The 24,386-nt window shown below is 41.0% G+C and overlaps 1 protein-coding gene across 14 annotated transcripts in view; it reads left to right on the top strand.

Annotated features, from left to right (window-relative positions):
• Positions 1-985: 985 nt before the first annotated feature.
• The window catches only part of BECN2 (beclin 2), a 157,015-nt gene continuing 133,614 nt past the window's right edge, over positions 986-24,386 (top strand). For 6 of the 14 annotated variants that reach the window (XR_012032897.1, XR_012032898.1, XR_012032901.1 and 3 more), the window contains exons 1-3: positions 986-1,218; positions 1,549-1,659; positions 2,141-2,400. Coding sequence is in view for 6 of the 14 variants with exons in the window: in XM_072830391.1 (XP_072686492.1) it covers positions 10,249-11,502 (1,254 nt within the window). In the remaining 8 variants the exon portion in view is untranslated. Of the gene's footprint in view, positions 1,219-1,548; positions 1,660-2,140; positions 2,401-10,233; positions 12,468-12,494; positions 12,697-24,386 lie in introns of those variants that run through there. The other 8 variants (XR_012032894.1, XM_072830395.1, XR_012032899.1 and 5 more) reach the window with 7 other exon arrangements.

The raw sequence follows: 24,386 nt of genomic DNA, 5'->3' as shown, positions 1-24,386 counted from the left end.
AAGAAGCATATGATGAGGAAGCTCAGAACCTGCTGGAAGCTGTGTGAGTTAGCAAGCCACCCCTCGTTGGGATTATAATGATGATGATGAAGATGGTTCCTGGTGAGGTGTCCCTGATTTGAAGAACTTAATGTTCTTTTAAAAAGTAAAATGAAGGCCTCAGAGTGACTAGGCTTGGGGCTCTTAGCTTTAGGTGCTTTATGCCCAGACTGTTTAATGTCTGTTAGATGTAGGTGAGTCACTTCTCTGTAACATATCTGTTCTACTTCACATGGGAGTTGAAAGGCTATAAAATAAAATAAAAAGCATAAAGCTCTGTGAAAAAAAATATTATATATATATCAAATATATATTTATTATAAATTACAATATAGCAGTTAGACAAAAGAGAACAAAAACTTGCCGAGTTTACCTGGGGAAGGGAGAGGGTCTAGAGGGAGAAAAAAAGGAAAGGTGGACTTGCTCTGTTTCACCTTTTCTCAGAAGGACCTGAATTCTCTGTACTGATAAATTTTCATGTATTACTTATGTGATAAAATTAAGCAATATTTTTAAAAAGATTTTATTTATTTTTGTTTATTTGAAAGAAAAAGAGCCGGGGGGGCGGTGCACAGAGAATCTCAAGCAGACTCCAGGCGCTGAGCATCAAACCTAATGTGGGGCTTGATCTCATGACCCTCTGATCAGGATCATGACCTGAACCAAAATCAGGAGTCGGATGCTTAGCTGACTGAGCCACCCAGGCACCCCAAGCAACATTTTTCAAGAAGAATTGGGACAGAACTCAGCAGTTAATAGCAAAATGATAGTTGGCTTTCAGAGATGATACAAAGGTGCAATCAGTCATTCACACAGTGAGCTTGTGAGGTGCCAGGCACCAGAGCCTCAGGGATGAGCAAGCTTGGCAGTTGCTTACTTGACAGTGCTCCCATTGTGATGGAGAGACATGATCAACAGCTGAACCACAAGTCACTGTAGATGGCATTAAGTTTGGTAAAGGTGCTCTTAGGGAGGGTGTCTGGGGAGACCCACTGCACAGAAAGGCCTTCTTGGGGAGGTAAAGCCAAAGGCCCAAGATATGATCAACAGCCTTCTGGGCTTGCAGAGCCAGCTGGGAAGATGAGGGCACAGACTCAGGAGGAGGGTTCGGCATGTTCCAGAGAGAAGAAAACTCCCAGTACTGCCTAACCGAGAATGGTCTTCCAACGTTGATGAGGGGTAAGGCTGGGTAAATTCCCAGACACTAGAGTGACAGGGCAGGAGGAGGTTGAACACTGTCAGAGGAGTTTCTTCCTGGGCCACAGGGACATGTTGAACTGCCTTCAGGGCCAGTCTGACCCTGAATGCAGTATATTTGGAAAACAAAAAAATACTCAGGATCTTTGAAAAATATATTGTACCTACCTTTTCCAGATGACTCTGTGAAGACATGCTGTCCTCCCCCAGCTGATTTCCAAACTGGCTTTCCATTCCATGTTCCATATTTTTCCCTTTCCTACTTTCCAGTGGTAAGGGATTAGTAAGCCCTGCAATGCTTCTTTATTCCAGAGCATCATTTTTCATCCCAAGGGTTGCAAACACCTGCAAGGGTGACTCACGAGAGGAGAGGAGCCAAGGCTTTTGTCAGATGGGGTCACATTGTTTCCACTCTCCCTGAAGGTACTGGAGCAGCCTGATCGTATTTTCTCCAGGATGCTTGTCTGTGTCTCTTTCTAACTATGCTGTGTATGTACACAGGTGGGGAGAAAGAGAGAAGGGCCAGCCATTTGCATCCTTATAGCCTCTAAGGCTGCATTGCCGATGCAGAGCTCCCATCAAGATGTCCACTCCTGGGAGGATATGGGGCTCTTATACCAGGGCTACTGAGGGAATATTCAGTTAGCATTTTCTCTAAGGTCATTTTTTCATCCTAAGTCAGCTATTGCTTTACTCATCAAAGACCAGAGTCAGTCATGTTTTAATATAGAGCATGGTTTTGGGTTTGATGTCAAATATGCCTAGGCCCAAAGCCCAGCCACCTGAGGGATTCTGATACTCACCTGAGATCCTGTTGCTTGTTTCAGAAAGATTCACACTGTTGTGATAATAAATCCCAAGTTTCAATGGTTTTATAACCCAAGCATGTATTTCTTACTTGGAGTTTTGCAGGTTGTCTGGGCTGTGCTCCAGATGCCTTCTTACCTGGGGATGGAAGCAGAAAGAGAGATCCTCCATAGGATATGCTATTCTCATTGTGGAAGACAGGAGCACCAGAGGGCTAGGAGACTTTTGGTGTTGGAACTAGCATGCTGTCACTTCCGCCCAAAGTCCATGGTCCAAAATAATTCCCACTAGAGGAGAGAAGGATGAATATTTGCTTGACAATAATACAATTGCCACACTAAGCCAGGAACATGTCAGGTAAGAAGTGAACCAGAAGTGCAGGATACAGTGAACCAATGGTGAGGATGATGAACCAGTATTGTTGCCAGCCCAACTTTGAATGTCAAGCCAGCTGGCCAGTGATCACACTGGCCCCAACAACGTTGGCCTCCATCCCAGTCTTAGTACCCTGAGCATCCCATGAGTCTCTATTTCCTTGTCTTTTCCAGACCCTCACCTCACTCTTCCATGTGCCATGACACTTAACTTGTGCCCTGACAGCTGGTGGTGGCCCCCTCTTCCTTCCTTTTCTGTGATTTCCACAGGCCCTAGGTCCACACAATTTCCCACCATTCCAATCCATTCTGAGCTGTGATTCCTAGGCCCATTGTGAGTGTGTAGACAAGAATATGACAACAATAACCAACTTCTTTGTCCTTGAAAAAGCGTCTCAAACATAACCACTGAGCCCAAACTACCAAAATAAGTGAAAACGTAGTCCATAGTCATATGGTTATATCACCTGGCTATCTTTGGGTATAAGCTTATGCATTTAATACATTCTAGTTCTCAAATTATTTTTCAGTGATATTATTGTGGAGGTTAGGAGGGAGTATGGGGTAGGGACAAGAACTAGTTGGCAACCTAGCCTAACAAGAGATGGGAAATTTATAATAAGTGATGTTGTAAGGACTTTGAATATCACTTGCTCCACATCCCTTATTTTACAAATAAGAAAACTGAAGTACAGAGAAAAACTGTCTATAGTTAATTATGATCAGAAATCAAGCCTCCTGAATCTTGGGCCAGAGATCTTCCACTGCACCATAACAGAGTAGAAGAAATCTTTAGGCCACCAAATGTCCTAAATCCTAGAAAAGGCTATAAGTGGGCAGTTATATTAATTTAGTCTTAGACTGTGGAAAAATATATGAAATGGGGCCTGTGGCATCAATGAGAACATCAAAAGCAGTGGGTATTATCCAGGGGCAGGCAGCAGTTTGTCTCCTGCTAGTTTGTCCTTACATATAAAATACAGTCCTGCCTGTGAGCATTCATGATCTTGAAGGGACTGGTTTAAGGCATCAAGACTTCAACTGCTTTCTGAGGACCTTCCTCTCCTTGCTAATGATTATGAGGATGATGAGAATTAATGCCTGAGCCCAAATATTGATGATCGTGCTTTCCATGTTCATATAGCCATGGACTTGGGGAGTGGGTGATCCTCACAGTTTTCTTGTGTGGCAATGATATATCATCAGCAGCAATTTCTAAAGACACTCCTGTGACAAAGGATAGCAATCCAGTATGTGCAATAAATGGATACTCCTAGATTTTTAGTTCAATTATCAAATCATTATGATTAGCATGCGGTTCTTTGAAAAAAAAAAATTACCAGTATATTTTAGAATGAGCTGTCCCCTGTACAGGATTATTTGAGTTAGAGTCATGGTATCTGGAAGCACTTCCATAGCAATATAAAAAAAAAAAAAAAAAAAAAAAGAAAAGAAGGAACAGAATGGATGAATGAATATTAAAGATACAAGATGGATTTCAACAATATTCTCAAGAGGCATATAGTCTAGTGGAGGGGTAAATATGTCAAGTGACATCTGCTGAGACCAATGGATGCATGTGCCAATGCACAGGTGAAAGAGATCAATCTTCACGGGTAGATTGACTTGGAACATTCTGCCCTTCAACTGGCATTGACTCCCAACATTTTAATATTGATTATAAAGTGTTAATGTTCAGTAATGCACATTAGCCAGCAATCTATTTGTAGGAATTCTGTGAATCTTTTTGCAAATAGAGAATATTTATTTTATATGAACAAGTTAGCTCTGCATAAATCTATATTTTATTTTAGATTTTTTATATTTATATTTCATTATAGATTTTTAAATCTATATTATATTTTATTTTTCTGGCATGGCTTTAGATAGAAATTAGTGGGGAGTGGCAGGAGGTGGGAGCACCAGTCTCTCAGACTGAGCACTTCAATGCATTAGTAATGCATGCAGAATCTAGCAATGGTTTACTGAACACTTACTTGATACTACACACTGTGCAGAACACTGAGGGGGCATAGTGCAGATGTCTTTGCCCACAACCAACTATTGTGAGCAATGTTTAATTGCTAGCATTGCACCTGTTTCACAGAGTTTTGAGTTTTTTTCTTTTTAAGATTTTATTTATTTATTCATGAGAGAGAGAGAGAGAGAGAGAGGCAGAGACACAGGCGGAGGGAGAAGCAGGCTCCATGCAGGGAGCCCGATGTGGGACTCGATCCCGGGTCTCCAGGATCATGACCTGAGCTGAAGGCAGACCGCTGCGCCACCCAGGGATCCCAGTTTCACAGAATTTAACTAAGCAGACTATGAGTGGAGATGACTTCTAAATCAGCATCTGACCTGGGAAAGAAAGCCAGTATCTTGGCTCTTTTGATGGTCTGAGTCTTGAAAAAAAAATATTCCCATTTTGGCTTGTCATGATTAACTTCCCTGAAGTCTTCCTTGCAAGGAAGCAAAGCAAAGCAAAATGAAATAAAGCTTAAAATTCCCTTTAAAAGTTTCTTATGTGAACCAGAAATCTGGGCTCTTCTGTAACTATGAGCATTGCCTTCCCATCCTGCGTGAGTCACGTCTGGGCCTGCAGTAACATCTGGGCCTGGCCCTCTGCAGTCGTAAAACACCTGGCGTTCCCACACTGGCCACTGTGAGGCCACAGCCAAAGTCTGTGGAGGTTCTGAGGCCCATAAGCCAATGCAACGTTGAGGTTTTTAAACAGTGGTAAGAGACACATAACAGATTTTTTTTTTTCATTTTAATCATAGCAAACAGAGGCATATTTGCTTAGCATTTTTGAGCTCTATTTTTTCTAGTTTATGATGGATCTTGTACTTTGAGCCCATCTGAGAGTCCCAGGACATTTTAAATCTCTAGGAAAGTTCCTAATAGCTATCTTATTACCCCAAGGACACTGCAGAGAGAGAGTCACTTTAGAAAGGCCCTTTAATTTCTTTCATTATATTTTAATGTTGATAAAATACCATCTTTACAATTTTTAAGTGTGCATTGGTATTAAGTACACTTACATTGTGTGGAGTTCAGAATGAATCACCCTGGAAGTGTCACTTCAGCATGCAGATTCTCTTGAAATGAAAACCATCAAGGATCAAAAGTCTTTTTTTTTTTTTTTTTAAGATTTATTTATTTATTCATTCAGAGAGAGATGCAGAGACACAGGCAGAGGGAGAAGCAGGCTCCATGCAGGGAGCCTGATGTGGGACTCGATCCTGGGTCTCCAGGATCACACCCTGGGCTGCAGGTGGCGCTAAACCGCTGCACCACCGGGACTGCCCAAGGACCAAAAGTCTTAAGAAATTTCAACCTTCTCCCAAATTTCTAAAAAAATTTATTTGGAGTACCTGCTCCAGGATGGGAGCGATCACCATAGACAACTGCAGTATAATATGAATGAGGAATAGTAGACAGGGAGGATGAATTTTAGCAATCTATTTGTTAAAAATTTCTCTGTTTCTGAAAAGCCCAGCAAACATTTGTTTACCAAACATTTACCCCTTTTCATCTTCCTGCATATTGCTTTCTTTCCCTTGGAAATCCCAGACCCCAATTCCTTCTCCTTAGTTCAGGACAACATATATACCTCATTTTTGCCTGTGTTTGGAATTTCATGTTTTTGTTGATTTTCCTTACTTATGAAATTAAATGTTATCTTCTCCAGTTAATCTGTCATGTCAATTTAATTCTTAGGCCTGCCAGAAGAATTTGAAGGGTAGAATAGTTTTTCCTCCCCACATATGCAAACATCACCACCATCATCATTTCCAGAACTTTTCATCTTTCCAAACTAAGACTCTGCACCCATTAAACACTATCACCTGAATACTCTAACACCAACTAGCATTCTGCTCCCAGTTCCAGTGTGTTTTTTTTCCTCACACGAAGCAATTCTGACACCAACTGGGAAATTCCCCACTTCAGATGCCAATTACTTCAAGTCCAGGTTATCATCTGGACTTGTGACCAAATAATTCCTTGGACCCCTCCTCAGATTTGATTCATTTGCCAGAGCAGCTAACAGATCTCAGGAAAACATTTACTTACTAGATTGCCAATTTGTTATAAAAGGATATAATTTAGGAATGAGTCAGATGAAAGCGATGCATAGAGCAAGGTATGTGGGAAGGTTGTTGAGCTTCCATGCCCTCTCCAGGATTACCACTCTCCCCACATTGCCACATGTTCACCAACCCAGAACTTCTCTGAGCCAACTCCTTTTTTAGGTTTTCATGGAGACTACATTACATAAACACAGTTGATTAAATTACCTGCCATTGGTCATTGATTTAATCTCCAGCCTCACTCCTCTCCTGGAGGTCAGGGGGTGGAGCTAAAAGTTCCAACCCTCCAATCACATGGCTGGTTCTCCTGATAATCAGCCCTCAACTTTAGCTTTCGGATAGTTGCTTCATTAACATAACAAAAGACACCTTGATCCCTCTCTTTGCCTAGGAAATTCCACGGGTTAGGAGTTTTGTGGCATGAATTTAGAAGACAAATATATGTGTGTGTGTGTGTAAATCACAATATCACAATGATTTATAGAGGACCTTTCTTCCCCCAACCCCTGGCAACCACTGTTCTACTTTCTTTCTCTATAAATTGTATCTAGCTGTTGTGCCCAAGATTGCGAATCCGAGAAACCACCAAGGAGCCGACACGGATGCAAACACACGAGGGTTATTAGCAAGCTCGAGCCTGGGTCCAAGTATACCCAACACAGTGGAGCAGGGACTTGGACCCCGAAGTGGATTACAGCTGAGTTTTTTATAGGCTGGTCTAGGGGATTTCCAGAAGGGATGGAAGAATTAGGCTGGTCTAGGGGATTTTCTACCATGGGCGTGGGCTCTGTTTTCTTTCTGATATGGGATTCTCTGCTGAGGGCAATTCTGAGCTCTGTTGTCTTTCTGATATGGGATTACCTGCCGAGGACATTGAGGACATTCTGCAGTTTTTTCTGTAAAGTTCAGCTCTTATTCACAGGGGCCTAAGATGGCTGTACTTGTGCTAATGCTAAACTTTAGGTGGGATGGCCTTAATTTTTCTCGGCCTCCACACTAGCTACTCTAGGTACTTCATTTAAGTGGAATCATGAATATTTGTCTTTTTGTGATTGGGTTATTTCACTTAGCATAACAGCCTCAAATGTCCAGATTGTTGCATGAGTCAGAATTTCTTTCCTTTTTAAGACTGAATAATACTCTACTGTATATCTACTGTGTGTGTGTGCATATATATATATATACCACATTTTGTTTATCCATTCCATTTATTCATTGATGGGCATGCAGTTTTCTTTTACCTTTTGGCTATGATGAATGAGGCTTCTATGAACATGGGTATACAAAGCCTTGAATTTTTTTTTTTTAAGATTTATTTATGTATTCATGAAGGATACACAGAGACAAGCAGAGACATAGAGGGAGAAGCAGGTTCCTCACGGGGAGCCCGATGTGGGACTCGATCCCTGGACCCGGGATCATGCACTGAGCCAAAGGCAGATGCTCAACTGCTGAGCCACCCAGGTATCCTAATCACGTCAAATGTTAAAGAATGAGCACCAATTCAGAAGAGAACAGAAAAGATGCTTTGGGGTGTGCTACTTAATTAATAGCTGACCTTAGCAAGAACCATTTTATCCCATTAATTATGGAGACAGATGCCAGACTGCAGAGGTTGAAAGAGGTTTGATGAGGACTGGAAACAGTGAGAAGTAGTGAACTTCTCTTTTGAGAAGTTTAAGGTGCACAAGGAGGAGAAAGCCAGGCACCAGCCATATTGGAGACTGGGAGTCAGAGGAAACTAATGCTGTTTGAGGTTCCAAACATCATCTTGGTTACTCATCAAACAATCCTCTTATGATGGCTTCTGTTTCATTCATTTTCAAATGAAGAATCTGAGCATCAAAGGGGCTAAATAATCTGTTAAATAATCAAGATTAGAATCTAAGTCCCTCTGGCTCCAGAATACTGTGCCATATGCCTGGAGGAGCCAAACAAAGGTCATTTGTTTCAGGATGGGGAGATGAAAGATGATTATGGACTGCAGGGAGTAAGTCCTCTGTTGTATCCATTTTATGCACACCCTCTGGCTACCTCCTGTATTTACTCATTTGGTCTCCTAATATCCTGACTCCAACACCCCCTCAACCTCCCAGAACAGAAGTACATCAACTCTTCCACCTTTTCCCTGTGTCTCCCTCCCATCCCCGTTCTTTCCCAGTATATATTGCAGTCAACCTTCCTAACTACTTCCCTGCTGGCATCTTCTCTCCTGCCTCCCTGGCTTAGTCTTGCTTGCTTGACAAACCCATGGAGGTGAGTGGCTGGACAAAAATGTACACTTAATCATTACAGCAAGTCCCATGTGTACTTTTACAAGTGAAGAGCAATCATACCACTTCTCTCCTCCATTCACTCTCCTGCTCTCACCTAGGTGACTCTCACATCTCTTCCTCATACTCGCTTTTGGCTAAAGATCTTTCTTCCTATTCCACCAAGATTAAATTTAACAACATAGGTAACATCTGTGACCTTGATATGAGGACTTTCTATAGATTGCTGAGATTAAAGTTGAATCATGGTGAGTTTAAGAGAGAATGGAAGGAGAGGAATTGGAGATAGAAGGTACAGACAAATCTTCCCTGGAGGTGTGTGAAAAGGCCCCAAAAAAGGAGCAAAAGTTGGAAAGGGAAGAGGGATAAGGTAATTCATCTAAGTGCTGGCAATACAGTAGTGCATAAAACCCCAGTCCCTTATACCCTCTAACCCATAGAATCCTCACTCTTGGGCTCCCCCTAATCTTCCCAAAGGAGACCTTGGGATGAAGAGGTAAGAATTGGAAGGAAGATCTCCAGAAATAAGAGATTTCCTTCCCAACTAAAAGTGACACTCACTTCCACTCATTCCTTCACTAAAGGAAGGCTCCACAGTTGGATTCTGGATTATCCTGAAGGCCATCACTCAGTTAGATAAACCAGAGTCTGAAACAGTCTGTACTCTGCCACTGTGTTCCTTAGTTTATTTGGAGCATCATCTGTCTAGGCTGGTTCAAGCTCAAAGCTAGGTGTGGCTTTGATTTGTTTGGTTTTGGTGGACATTTGGTGGATGGGTACTTAAAATGAGATTTAGCCTTTAGCAATGAATATACTTTGCCATTCTACTCCCAAGGATGAATCAGGACTCAGGATTAACTATGACATCAAAAGCAATTCCAAACTTATTCTGCTATTCCCCAATACTTTGGGGAGAAGTATCAGGGTAAGAAAGGCATACTTTGTATAATAGATGATTTCCATCCATCACTCAAGGGACCATAGAGAAGCCCATGGGTGAAGGCAGCAGGAAATTGGGAGAGAAATAGGTGGGAACATGAGCAGAGGCCTTGGTGTCAGGTTAAGATGATGGGATTTAATTTTAAGGTAAGATAAGAGTGTAATACCATTTTAAGGAGGGAAGTACCATGATGAAAGCTTAGTTTATAAAGATTACTCTTAAGATACATCTTGGAAATGTTAAAGGACAAAGTGAGATGATCAGATTTTCCTTTTAGAAAGAATCATTTGTCTAAAAGGAGCTAAAGGAGGCCTAAAGGTATCTAAGGAGGGTATCAATGTAAGGTTTTAAGGAGAAGAGTGACAAGATGAAATACGCATTTTAAAAGAATCACTACTTTAAAGAAGCTTAAAAAAGATATAAATGGATAAGTAAGTGGGGGCCAGAGGAAACGTGGAATCAGAGTAAGAGCTGAAGCCTTCACCATGTCTTCTATCCGCTTCATCTGCCAGGGCTGCAGGCAGCCCATGAGGCTGAGCCAGTCCACGGGGACCTTGGGCCTTGAGACCACCCAAAGACCTGCAGCTTCCACATTCACGTCAGCTCAGCAGGAGCCAAGAGAAACCCTGGTACGTGGCCCTACCTCCAAGGTGGAGATAGATACTGAAAAGCTGCCAGATGCCTCCTGCTCTACCCTCCCTGGAGATGGCAAGATGTTCGGGGACAGTCCTAAGAACTTCATCTTGCTTGGGAAGTTTGACTCTGCAAGAACACTCAGTAACATCCAGAACACTACCAGGGACATTTTTGACATCCTCACTGGTGAAAAATATGTGGATCACCCCCTATGTGAAGACTGTACTGACAAACTTTTAGAGGTGCTGGATACTCAACTCATTATTGTAGACTCTGAGAACGAGCACTACAAATATTGGAGGGGGAGAATATGTGAGGAGGAGATGAAGACACTGCAGGAGGAACTGGAGGGCCTGGAGCTGGAGGAGGCAAGGCTGGTCCAAGAGCTGAAGGAGGTGGAGAATAAACAAGAAAGAGTTGCAGAGGATCTTGAGGCAGCCCAGGCAGAGACTGAGATGCTGGAACAACAGGACAAGCAGTACTGGAAGGACTACAGTAACTTGAAATGGCAGCAACTGGAACTGCAGGATGAGCTGAAGAGCATGGAAAGGCAGCTGAGACATGCCCAAATCCAGTGGGGCAGGCTGAAGAAGACCAGTGTCTTCAGTGCCACCTTTGAGATCAGGTATGATGGCCCTGTGGGCATCATCAATAGCTTCAGATTGGGCTGCCTCCCCACTGTCCCTGTGAGCTGGAAGGAGATTAACATGGCTTGGGGACAGACAGCTTTGTTGCTCCTTGCCCTATCCAACAAGATTGGGCTGGAGTTTCGGAGGTATCAACTCATTCCCTGTGGAAACCGGTCCTATTTGAAGTCTTTAACAAATGACCCTGTTGAGCTGCCATTGTTCTGCATCATGAGGCAGAGCACTTGCTTGGACCTCAAGTTTGACCAGGCAATGATGGCTTTTTTGGACTGCATGCAACAGTTTAAGGAAGAGGCTGAGAAAGGAAAGTGGGGTCTTTGCCTACCCTGCAGGATTCATGTGAAGAATGGCCTAATGGAGGACTCTGGAAGCACTGGTGAGTTCTATTCCATCAGAACATACTTGAACACAGAGGAGCAGTGGACAAAGGCACTCAAGCTCATGCTTATAAATCTTAAGTGTAGTCTCACTTGGGTTTCTTTAAGATATCAAGAATGACTTCTATGAGGGAGAGGGGAGATTTTTTTTTACTTTAAAATATTTTATTTGTGAAAATACCAGAAGTTGTAAAATTGAGGGATATAACGTGTTATAACTCTAAAAATGAGTGGTGACTCCAGCATTAATTGCTGAGAGCAAACCAAAAGCCATTACTATCTTCCCCTGCATATTTTTGTCCTCTCTTCCTTGTACTTTCCTGTTCCCTTATTCCCCACCTGAACAAACATCCAAAATGTCAACAAAGACTGAATTACTAGATGATCAGATTAATAGTACAGAAAAAAGATCAAGAGATGCAGAGAAGAGCACTAGGGTGGGGCCAAGGGAAGAGGTGGTAAGGAGAAAGCTAGAGTCTTCATAAAAGTATTTGGGCCACTAATATATGTAGTAGGACTTTTGCGGGGAATATTCAAATATATTTATAAGTTTTTGTTGCCATATATTGTGTAAACCCTTTGCAGGGAATATTCAAATATATTTATAAGTTTTTGCTGCCATATATTGTGTAAACCCCTCCTTCATCCCTGAAAAGCTTTCAATAAATTTCTATATGTTCTTCAGTGATTTAAAGTGTGTCATATTGGGCTGTGCCATTATGTCGAGACTGACCTGGTGGGGTTGTGGCCAGAGGACTGGTAACATCTTGGCTGACAGGTTAATCCGATCATCAGTTGGGAGTCATCAGGTGAACTTTTAGGGAGAGCTGAAGACTTAAAAGGAGTCAGCAGGGGTGGGGGTGTCTGGGTGACTCAGTCGGTTAAGCTCTGCCTTTGGCCCAGGTCATAATCCTGGGCTCTTGGGATGAGTCCCAAGTTGGGCTCCCTGCTCAATGAGGAGTCTGCTTCTCCCTCTCCCTCTGCCGATCCTCCCACTTATACTCTTGCTAGCTTGCTCGCTTCCTTTCTCAAATCTTTAAAGGAGTCAGCTAGAGAACTTATTAAAAATGCAAATTGAATCATATTTTTCAGCTGCTTCTCCATTGCTTTCAGGATAAAATTCAGCTCTGGGTCTCTGCATGTCTCCCTAGTTCTTCGTCACCTCAGAGTTCTTCCAGCACCTTATTCCAGAAGTCCAAACTTCCTCCATCCTTTGCCCAAGCTCTTCCTTATGTATATGGATCTAAGACACCAGGAGATTGGTTAAATAAAGGTCTAAGCCTATGATGGAATGCCATATAGGTATTAAGATGTTATAGAGGAATATTTAATTATATAATATTTAATGACAATGCTTATATATTAAGTACAAAGGTCAAGTTATAAAACATGAAAACTCAGAAAAGTAGAGAAAATCCAAAAAAAATGTATCCTTTGAATGTAATGGTACTTCCATAAAAGTTTGTGTTTTAAACTCTCCCCTTGTGATTAGGAAAGAGACAGGATACTGCTTATCAGCATTTCTATTTAACATATATTGGTGATCCTAGCCAGTTCAATACATAAAAAATTAAAGAGGTAGAGACTAGAAAGGAAAAAATTGTTTTTATATGAAATAACTATAATAGTATCAAAATTAATCAACAGATAAATGATTATAATTAATTCAATCAAGAAATTCAGTAACCACAAAGTAAATACAAATACAAAAAAAAATGTATTTTTTATAAAGGCAACAATCAGGAAAAGAACTGTGGGCAGTGCTTGGGTGGCTCAGTTGAGTCTCTGACTTTTGACTTTGGCTCAGGTCAGGATTTCCAGGTTGTGAGACTGGGCCCCCAGCTAGGCTCTGTGCTCAGCAGGGGGTCTGCTTGAGATTCCCTCCTTCTGCCTCTCTGCTAATGTATGCTCTCTCTCTCAAATTAAAAGAAAAAAGAACTTTGAAAGGGTTCAAAATCATCAAATAGCTAAGAATATTCTGCAAAAGGCCCTTAGCATAGAAAACTATGTTATCAATTTTCCCTAGAGCAGGAGTTGGAAAATTTGTTTCTATAAAAGACAAAATAATATTTTAGGGTTTTTGATCATGTGATTCTGTTGCAACTACTCAATGGTAAGAACTACTCCTTCATGCTACTAAAGAGTAAAGCTAGCCACAGAAGATACATAAATAAATGGGCACAGCTGTGTTTTAGTGAGTAGATTCATCAAAATAGCAGGCTGGATTTGGCCCATGGGTCAGAGTTTGCTACCCCTCCATCTAGATGATAGCCCTTGTCAAGTCATGGACTATATCTCCTTTGCAGTGTATCTCTGTCTCCTCAGTGCCTGCCACTGGTAGACGATCAATGCATAGCTGAATGAATAAATCACTGAATTATACTGAGCAGTGAGATTATGGGAACTTTTATTTTCTTCTTTGTGGTTTATAAATATTCTCTGGTATGTATAGTCTTTGTCTTATAATAAAAGAAATTAAGGTATGTGACTAGACATCAAGTTAACCTGCTGTTGTGTTATTCTACCCCATTTTGTGACTATCCATCTCCATCCCCGCCCCCCACCTCTTGCCAAATTTCTCACACAGATACATACTTTTTATTGAAATCATTTGAATAGCAGACGCTACTAGGCCAAGAGTTTAGACACCTTAAATAAAAGGTAAATTAGTTTAGTTTATTTTTCTTTTTTTTTTAAAGATTATTTATTTATTTATTCATGAGAGACACAGAGAGACAGAGGCAGAGACACAGCAGAGGGAGGAGCAGGCTGCATGCAGGGAGCCCAACATGGGACTTGATCCCTGGTCTCCAGCATCATGCCCTGGGCTGAAGGTGGCGCTAAACTGCTGAGCCACCAGGGCTGCCCTAGTTTCTTTTTCATTTTACATGTGTGTGGTAAGAACACTTAACATGAAATGTACCTTCTATTGGATTTTAAGTGTGTTGTATAACGTGGTTAACTATAGACACTGTTTTCCTGCCAGTGGCTAGAACTTAATCACTTGGCACAACTGAAACTATACCCACTGACTAGCAACTCTGTTTCCCCCTCCCCTTGCCCCTGGTAGCCACCATTGTACTCCTTGCTTTTATAGATCTGATTCTTTGATACCTCATAAAGATGGAATCATAACTGTGGAATTATAGGGGATTATTTGTCCTTCTGTGACTGACTTAGGTAAATCACTTTTAGAACAAGAAGTTCTAGTCTTCTCAAAGTGAGGTCTGGAACAGCCCCACCAGCATCACCTCAGAGCATGTAAGAAATGCAAACTTCCAGGCCCATTGGGGCCTTTTTATTAATCACAATTTTTATTTTAATGGAGCAGGCATTTGGAATGAAGAGAGAAAGTAAAGGAAGGGAGAAAATCAGGGGCTCAGTATCAGGACTGGAACTCAGGGATGGAGCTTGCTGCTCAGGGAGAGAAGATGGAAAGGCAGAAAAGAGCACTGTCTTGGAAGGCCATCAATGCTATGCAAGGAGTTTAGATTTCTAGTCAGTGCAGAGCCACTTGGCCACAGCAGACAAGTCCCTAGAAGTTACAAACTCACTTTTAGAAGCAATGTAGACTATAGAGGACTGACCATTGGTCAAGACAGCAATCTGGGAGTGGAGTATCCTCAAAACACCAGTCCTAGAGGAACCAATGGAAGGCATGGCAGGTGACAGTTACAGAATTAGTCAAATAAACAGGAGTGAAAAAGAGAAAAGAGGAAAAGGTTCCAGAAAGTCAAGAGAAGAAATACAATTAGGCAGTTAGGAAGTTTTTGCTGGTTTTGATGAGAGAATTGTCAGTAGTGAGGGTGGGATCCAGCTAGCAGTAGATAGAACAAAAGGGAAAGAAGTAGAGACAGTGAATACAGACAATTCTTTTGAGACCTCTGGCCATTTGGACAAGGACATAGATAAAGCAGGAATTTTGAAATTGGGACAAATCTGAGTTTATACAGTATAAAAGGGTGGATGTAGAAAAATAACAATAGTGTGTGCATGACATAAATTGATAATGTCAGACAAGAAAGTGTAAGTCTGTGAAGGAGGTTGGGAGGATTCTTCTTGGACAGAAAGAATTATGTCTCAGAGACTAGTGAGAAGGTGGGAGGAGGTACGGATATGGACCATTTGTTGCAGGGTGTGGATTGTTAACAGGATCTAGCTCAGGCACCTTTGAGATTGGTGGAAGGAGAATGCATGGTGGGATAAACTGGGATGGTGAGGGAAACTGTAAACCCAAGTTCCAAAGCTTTGAGTAAATGAGCAGGACTGTAGGCCATGGATGACAGGTGGAAGAAGGTGGGACATTTATTATGAGCAGGGACCATAAAGAAGACTGTAGGGATGCCCGGGTGACTCAGCAGTTGAGAGTCTGTCTTTGGCTCAGTACGTGATCCTGGGGTTCTGGGATGGAGTCCTACACTGGGCTCCCTGTGAAGAGCCTACTTCTCCCTCTGCCTCTCTCTCTGTCTCTCATGAATAAATAAAATCTTAAAAAATAAAAAGGACTGTATTGTGCTTCAATACTAGAAGGAAGAATCTGGTATGTGAGAGGAGAGCTCCTAGAAGTTCTGGCATAGGGCCAGTGGCTCAGGGTGGACAGACAGGAGGCATGCCTGGATTGTCTGCCCTCAGGTTAATGGCCAGTGGAGGTCGAGGTTTCCACTGGGGTCTGGGGTATCAGAGTTTTGCTCACACCTTCTTTGCTCCATTGCTCTAATTAATGAGAAGGTGGTCTGGGACCTCTGATTAGAACTTACTAGAGAGTGAGGAGGGTCACTGAGTCCTGGATACTTACCACCAACCAGACAGTTGACATTTAGAGCCCTGGGGCTTTGTAGAAAGGAGTCAGAGGTTTGATGCAACTTGAGAGAAAAAAATCCTTAACTAGAATTTTCTTCAAGTACTTGGGAGGAGGCTGGTTGAATCCCAGATGATTGCCTCCTAATGGAATCACAGTGGCTCCCAGTGACCACTAAGTAATTCTATCTGTGGCTACATAGGACAGCTTGGGCCAGCTTCTAGACAATGATCTTGGAGCAGAGCTTGCTGCAGGGATCTAGACAGGGGTTAAAGTCCAATGACATGGCTAGAAAGCCAAGGCTAGTCTATAGATTTGAACAGTAGAGAGGAAACAAGCCTCGAATTGAGTTCTCAGTATGGGTCATCTTAGGAGAGACATTTAAACTCAGAAGAGCTGCACACTCAAATGTCCTTAGAGCCAAGATGGTAACAAAATGTGGCCTGGCACATATCCTATCTAAAGGGGCCAGGGGCTTTATAGCTCCATCTAGTTCCAACGTGGAATACTAGGTCCCTTCATCAAGACTTCCAACTTTTCAGGAGAACCTAGATATCTAAAATTTTAATGAAAACTCCTTTAGTTTCTAAATCACAGTACCTAATTAAAATACTTGAAAACATTTTGAGCCAAATGAAATAGATCGTGGACCACATGTGGCCCTAAGGCCATTAGTTTGCAACCTCTGGCTTATTTCACATGTTTGGCTTGAAGTAATGAGATAAAGTTTACAAAAGATTTTGGTCAGTGAAAAAAACCCTGTAAGAACAAGTTGTTTTTTCTTGAGAAGGTTAATTAGAGTAAAAAGGAGAGACCTCTGCTTCTTAGAGGTGGAGAACTGGGGTGTTGGATCTTTGTAATGTTTGGGTTTCAATCAGCAACTTGCTATAAGTAAGATATAACACAACTTCCAGATCTTCAAAGATTTGTCTTAAGAAGAGGTTAGTACCAGGCATCTGGTACAGGAGGACAGGTTTGTCACATTTTTCTTTTGGGTGGACTGAGGGGAGAGGTCGAGGGAGAGGGAGAAAGAGAATTCCAACCAGGCTCCATGCCCAGTGCAGAGCTTGATGCACAGCTCCATGTGGGGTTTGATGTGGGGCTCTGTCTCACCATCCTGAGATCATGACCTGCGTCAAAACCAAGAATTGGATGCTTAACTGACTGAACCACCCAGGAAACCCTATCATATTTCTAATGGTCATTCTATATGCACTGATTTGCAAATCTTTATCACTCTTTTTCAAATGTAACCCCAATATCATAACCATATTAATACAATTATATCTTGGCTTCACCTAAAACTCAGAGGAAGAAACTATTTCACCTATTGTCTCAAATGTCTTTCAGTAGTGAGCTTTGTCCATTCTAAGTTACCTGTTGAGGGAAGGAGTGAAGTAGAAGCGATAGAGATGGATGTAAGACTTTTCTGAGCATATATTTTTTCTTTCTTTTTTAAAGATTTTATTTATTTATTCATGAGACACACACACACAGAAAGGCAGAGACACAGGCAGAGGGAGAAGCAGGCTCCATGCAGGGAGCCTGACCTGGGACTTGATCCCAGGTCTCCAGGATCACGCCCTGGGCTGAAGGCAGGTGCTAAACTGCTGAGCCACCGGGGCTGCCCATCTGAGCATATTTTTCATAGGGTTTTAACTTTTGAATAATGTAAATGTTTCATATATTCAAAAAATGTAAAAAATACATCAAAAAGAAATAAGAACCAAGTGAAACTGATAATAAAAACCCGATATCAAATTTTAACATTGCAGAGAAAAGGATTAAATACTTTTGAAAACAGTTATGTGACAGCATATATTTAGTAGCTATACTCTAAAGATTAAAAGTACCATAGTTAAGGGTGCCTAGGTGGCTCCGTCAGTTAAGTGTCTGGCTCTTGACTTCAGCTCAAGTCATGATTTCAAGGTGAGACTGAACCCTGTTGAGCTTGGACTTCAGGCTCCATGCTCAGCAGAGTCTGCTTGAGATTCTCTCTTTCTCTCTTTCTCTGCTCCCCCACCCCACTCTCTCATGCTCTCTAAAATAAATAAATATATCTTTTTTAAAAAGGTACTACAGTTAAACATTAAGCATTGTCCTGGGATCCCTGGGTGGCGCAGTGGTTTGGCGCCTGCCTTTGGCCCAGGGCACAATCCTAGAGACCTGGGATCAAATCCCATGTCGGGCTCCCGGTGCATGGAGCCTGCTTCTCCCTCTGCCTATGTCTCTGCATCTCTCTCTCTCTCTGTTTGTGACTATCATAAATAAATAAAAATTTTTTAAAAAAAGCATTGTCCTGTAGTTCTATTGGTAGTAGTAATACTGATTTATAATTTTAATTATTTTATGTATATTGTAAGATAAAGCTATCAATATTTGAACTAGAAATATTAGGATGAATTCTTGAGTGTGTTGTTTTCTTAGCTCCGTTTACTTAAAGGTTCTAGAAGCAACAACAAGCCGGTCACCATAAGCCGGTCCTCAGTAACCAGATCTTGATTTCTAAGTCCCATTCCCCACGTAAAGGACACTTCTCAGAGAAAAGATGGAGTGTGCTTCATCATTTCCCCTCCCATGTTGAATTTTAACTATTATCAGACCTCAGATCAAGACAAATGAGTGTTTTTCTCCTTCCATTTCTGATATCACTAAGAATTCATGGACCCTTTTAGGAGGAACTGCAGTTCATTCCCAAACAATAAAGGAATATAGTTTAGAGAGAAATGCTACTTCATAACTGTAGAAGGAACAATCGAATAGAAAACAACCATTTTGTTATCCCTGAGGACATAATTGACTCAGGTAAGGGTAATCAGAGATGCTGAAGGAGGGTCTTGGTTGGGGAGGAGGATATTTGTGGAGTACCTAGGTTATTCCAGAGACTGAGCAGCTCGTTGATGTATGTTTATAGTAAAGGAGTTTGCTACCATACTTTACTCAGGTTATCAAACCTAATATCATTAATGAGGAGATGATCTAATATTACGTATCTCCTGGCAGGATGTGTTACCTCATGGCATTGCCTGTAAAGTCTTGTTTCTCGAAAAGTTTAATGTAAATCTTACTATAGGCCCTAGACCTATTTTCCAATATCCTGAAACAAACTAAATGCTAGTACAAAGAAATAAACAGATTAATACAGAATGTGAGATTTTCTACGAGACGATTAGATGAGCTTTCAAAAAGTCATTATCTTTTTAAAACTAGGAGGGGTGTATTCGATTAACAAACAAGATGTAACAACCAAATATAATGTGAACCCTGAGAAAGAAGTACCGCCAGCTGAGCAGGCCCGCCGCTAACAGCTGGGTCATGGAGTTCTCCTGACGAACCCAAACAACTTCACAGAACAAAAATCAGGTCACTCTGTGACCAAGATGGAGCAAGACAAAAACCAGACCACTCTGTAATCCTCTCTGAGGACAGACAAAAACAAGAACATTTTCCAAACCACAAAAATGGCCAAACATCTCCCTTTCGTGCTTTGGTCCTCCTGCTTCTAGAAAAAAATTAAGAAAATCGTAGAATTGTCTTTGCTTTTTGTCAGCACCCAATCCAGAGCAAAATCGCAGCGCCCTGACCCCTTACCAAGGAGCATTTCCAGCTTTTCTTTACCCACCCCCCTTGCAAAGAGCCAGTCAATCTAGATTTGTTCAGGGTATGTTCCCACAGAATCTGGCAGCAGGGTGTCAAAAACTCAGACTGGATCCTGGTCTGGACAACTGTAAGACATTTTGGGGAAGAATTATGGAAATCTGACTGTAGTCTGGTATTAGGTGATATGTGGTAAATCGTGAATTTTCCTAGAGGTGATATGTTGGAGAATATAATGCTAATGTATAGATTTAGGCTTAAGATGTGTCTTCAGTAGACTTTGAAGTGGTTCAGCAAATTAAGAAAATGTATTCATAAAATCATTGTGGTAAGATGTTTAAACTTGGGGTAAGTTGGTATGTATTTATCATACAATTTCTCTCACTTATTTTTTCATTGTGCACTTTTAAAAGATAATTTATGTATGACCTTGTATTAGTTTAAGGTATACAGCATAATGGTTTGATATATGTATGTATTGCAAAATGATTACCACAATAAGCGTAGTTAACATCCATCGCCACACATAGTTAAGCATTTTCTTGGCGTGAGAACTTCTACTCTTGGCAAATTTTCAAATATACAATATAGTACTATTAATTGTATCGCCACACTGTATGTTACATACATACATAAAAGTTATTTATCTTATAACTGGAACTTTGTATCTTTTGATCGCCTTCACCATTGCCCATACCCTTGCCTACTAATCTGTACTCTGTATCTGAATTTGAGGCTTAAAAAATTTTTTTTTAAAGATTTTATTCATGAGAGAGAGAGAGAGAGGCAGAGACACAGGCAGAGGGAGAAGCAGGCTCCATGCAGGGAGACCAATGAAGGACTCCATTCGGGACTCCAGGATTACACCCTGAACCCAAGGCAGATGCTTTAACCACTGAGCCACCCAGGCATCCTGGGGTTTATTTTAGATTGCACATATAAGTGATATTATATAGTATTCATCTTTCTCTGTCTTTCTTATTTTTTAACTTTTTAAAGCAAATTTACAAAAGACACATTTTTATAATTTTTTTATCTTGAAAATGTCAGATTTAGAAGTTGAAAAAAAACCCCCAAGTTCTCGGCTCTGCCACTTATAAGCTAAATGAATGGAAACTGGGTACTCTCTTTAAAGATTAATTTTCTTTTCTATAAAATAGAGATAATAGTATGCATCTCATCTAATTGTGAGGATTCAGTGGTAATATTTAAAGTGCTCAATAAAGTGCTTGGCATTTTATTACAATTATTATCATAATTCTGAAGGTGTAAACATTTTTACTGAAATTTGATTATTTATATGATTTATATACTATTTCTACATCATAAGTTTCTGGACAGGGAATTTCTGGGTGAACAAATATGAATATTTTTTGTATTTATAAATTTTTTACCAAATATTGTTCCACATGATAATACCCAGACCCACACTAATGCTTGTGGAATCCAGAAGAGAAGTACAAGTGAAGATGTGCATATCATATGTACAAATGCTTAAATCAAGGTACAGACTTTCAATAAAATATATTCTATCCTCCTACCTTGACAAATATACCTTTGTTATTACCTAGAAGTCCAGTTTCAAATTTAGAATTCTTGGACACCTTGAAGTTCTAGGCCGGGATGTTCTGAGTGGGTCCACGGCCCATGGGCCATCTTCCTTTTTTTTAAATAAATTTATTTTATATTGGTGTTCAACTTGCCAACATATAGAATAACACCCAGTGCTCATCCCGTCAAATGCCCACCTCAGTGCCCATCACCCAGTCACCCCCACCCCCCGCCCACCTCCCCTTCCACCACCCCTAGTTCATTTCCCAGAGTTAGGAGCCTTTCATGTTCTGTCTCCCTTTCTGATATTTCCCACTCATTTTCTCTCCTTTCCCCCTTATGCCCTTTCACTATTTTTTATATTCCCTAAATGAATGAGACCATATAATGTTTGTCCTTCTCCAATTGACTTCTCTCAGCATAATACCCTCCAGTTCCATCCACGTTGAAGCAAATGGTGGGTATTTGTCATTTCTAATGGCTGAGTAATACTCCATTGTATACATAGACCACATCTTCTTTATCCATTCATCTTTTGATGGACACCGAGGCTCCTTCCACAGTTTGGCTATTGTGGACATTGCTGCTAGAAACATCGGGGTGCAGGTGTCCTGGCATTTCACTGCATCTTTTTTTTTTAATATTTTATTTTATTTATTTATAAAGCGTTTCACTGCATCTGAATCTTTGGGGTAAATCCCCAACAGTGCAATTGCTGGGTCGTAGGGCAGGTCTATTTTTAACTCTTTGAGGAACCTCCACACAGTTTTCCAGAGTGGCTGCACCAGTTCACATTCCCACCAACAGTGTAAGAGGGTTCCCCTTTCTCCGCATCCTCTCCAACATTTGTGGTTTCCTGCCTTGTTAATTTTCCCCATTCTCACTGGTGTGAGGTGGTATCTCCTTGTGGTTTTGATTTGTATTTCCCTGATGGCAAGTGTTGTGGGGCATTTTCTCATGTGCGTGTTGGCCATGTCTATGTCTTCCTCTGTGAGATTTCTGTTCATGTCTTTTGCCCATTTCATGATTGGATTGTTTGTTTCTTTGAAGTTGAGTTTAATAAGTTCTTTATAGATCTTGGAAACTAGCATGGGCCATCTTCCATTTCCTCCCACCCCTTGCTTGACTCCACAGAGTCAAGGCAGAGTGTCTTGTGCCTCCATGTGAACACATCAGCTTAAAACTTCATATCCAGGCTTCATCCATAGCTTTGCAATCAGCCCCCTGTTGGCTGCCCCTCCAGGTCAGAGAGGCACATACCAGCAGCACAGTCTGCCTTTGGAAAAATGATCTAGGAAAGAAGAGTCCTATGTAGTTCCTGACATGGGCACTGGGCCATTTTTGCAGAGTAGTGCAGGGCCCTAGATGTCTGCAGAAAGATCTAGGAATGGGACACAGGCTCCAGATGAGATTGCTGTCTTAATGCTATAGAGTATGCCCCACAATGGGGAAGCAGATCAGGGCCTGAATGGGTCCTCTAAATTACAAAGAGCCCTTTCTTGTTTCTGTTTAACGGGGTGCTGATATTACCAGTTTAAATTCCCACTGACAGTACCAATTCCATCACAGCATAATTAACACAGGATAATATCAAGCTTTAAAAATACACTGATCTATTACATGAAAAAAAAAACTCAGTGTTGTTTTAACTGGAATTTCTTTAATCATTGTTGTGGGATTTTATTTATTCATGAGAGACACAGAGAGAGGCAGAGACATAGGCAGAGGGAGCATCCCACGGGGAGCCTGATGCAGGACTTGATCCCAGGACCCCGGGATCATGACCTAAGCCAAAGGCAGATGCTCAATCACTGAGCCACCCAGGCATCTCAAATTTCTATAATCATTGTTAAACATTTTGGTGTTTACAGGTCTTTTGGATTTCCTCTTTTGTGAAGTAAGACAATCTTAACTTTTAATTTTTTTCTATTAAGTTGCAAGATCTTTTTGTATATTAGCGAAATCAGAATTTGCCATGTAAGTTATTTTTCTTCTCAGTTTTCCCTCTAATTGTAATTATAGGGTTGGTTATCTAGAAATTTTTATTTTCATTTTTTATGTGGTCAAGACTGGTAGTCTTTTCCTTTATGACTTCTGGTGTTAGTGTCATGGTGAAAAAGATGGTCTCCATGCCAACATTATCAAATTATACACCCAAACTTTGTTTTCCTCTAATATCTAACAGTTTCGTTGTTTTTACATTAAAATACTTGATCCATCTGGAATTTATTTTAATGTAAGATTTGATTTAGGGCTCATGCTTCCTTTTCATTCCAAATGGCAAACTCTTTGTCTCAACTGCATTTATTAAATAATCCATCCTTTGGCACAGATGGTCTGACTTGCACGTGGTGTAATTCCATCTTAACTCCATAACACACTAGGGTTCTCAAGGACAAAAACTGTCTTCTCTTGGGTCCTCATGTCAGCTCCCAGGTGCTCAAAAAAGACTTTGGAAAATGGGAGAATTTGCTGGCATCTAGAAAGGAAGTGGCTATTGCAAAGAGGAAATGAAACAATACTTAAAAAGTTCTTAGGACATCACTGCTACATATTAAGATACTACTACTATTCTTTTGTTTAGATTAAAAAAAATTATCTCATGTTACATTTAGACAATGGTATTAACAATATATTAAAAAGAAGAATGATTGTTGCCTTTTGGGTCAAAACTTTTATTCCTTGTTGGCTTTAATACATAAGTCACTCCTTCCATCTCTAGCCTCCATCCTCCCCGAATCACACAGTGGTTAATAAGTCAAATAGCTGTATACCTATTCCCAGTTGACCTCAGATTTTTTTTTTTAAGATTTTATTTATTCATTCATGAGAGACAGACAGACACAGAGAGAGAGAGAGGCAGAGACACAGGCAGAGGGAGAAACAGGCTCCACGCAGGGAGCCCAACGTGGGACTTGATCCCGGGTCTCCAGGATCAGGCCCTGGGCTGAAGGCGGCACTAAACCACTGAGCCACCAGGCTGCCCAGATTTTTTTTTTTTTTTTTTTAATTCACATGGCTTACCATCAAGATTGAGATATTATGGGGAAAAGGGGAGT

This window comes from Canis lupus, chromosome 6 (assembly GCF_048164855.1).
Source record: "Canis lupus baileyi chromosome 6, mCanLup2.hap1, whole genome shotgun sequence".
Lineage (NCBI taxonomy): Eukaryota > Metazoa > Chordata > Mammalia > Carnivora > Canidae > Canis > Canis lupus.
The sequence above is the reverse complement of the archived record's forward strand: the minus strand, read 5'-3'. Positions and strand labels throughout refer to the sequence as shown.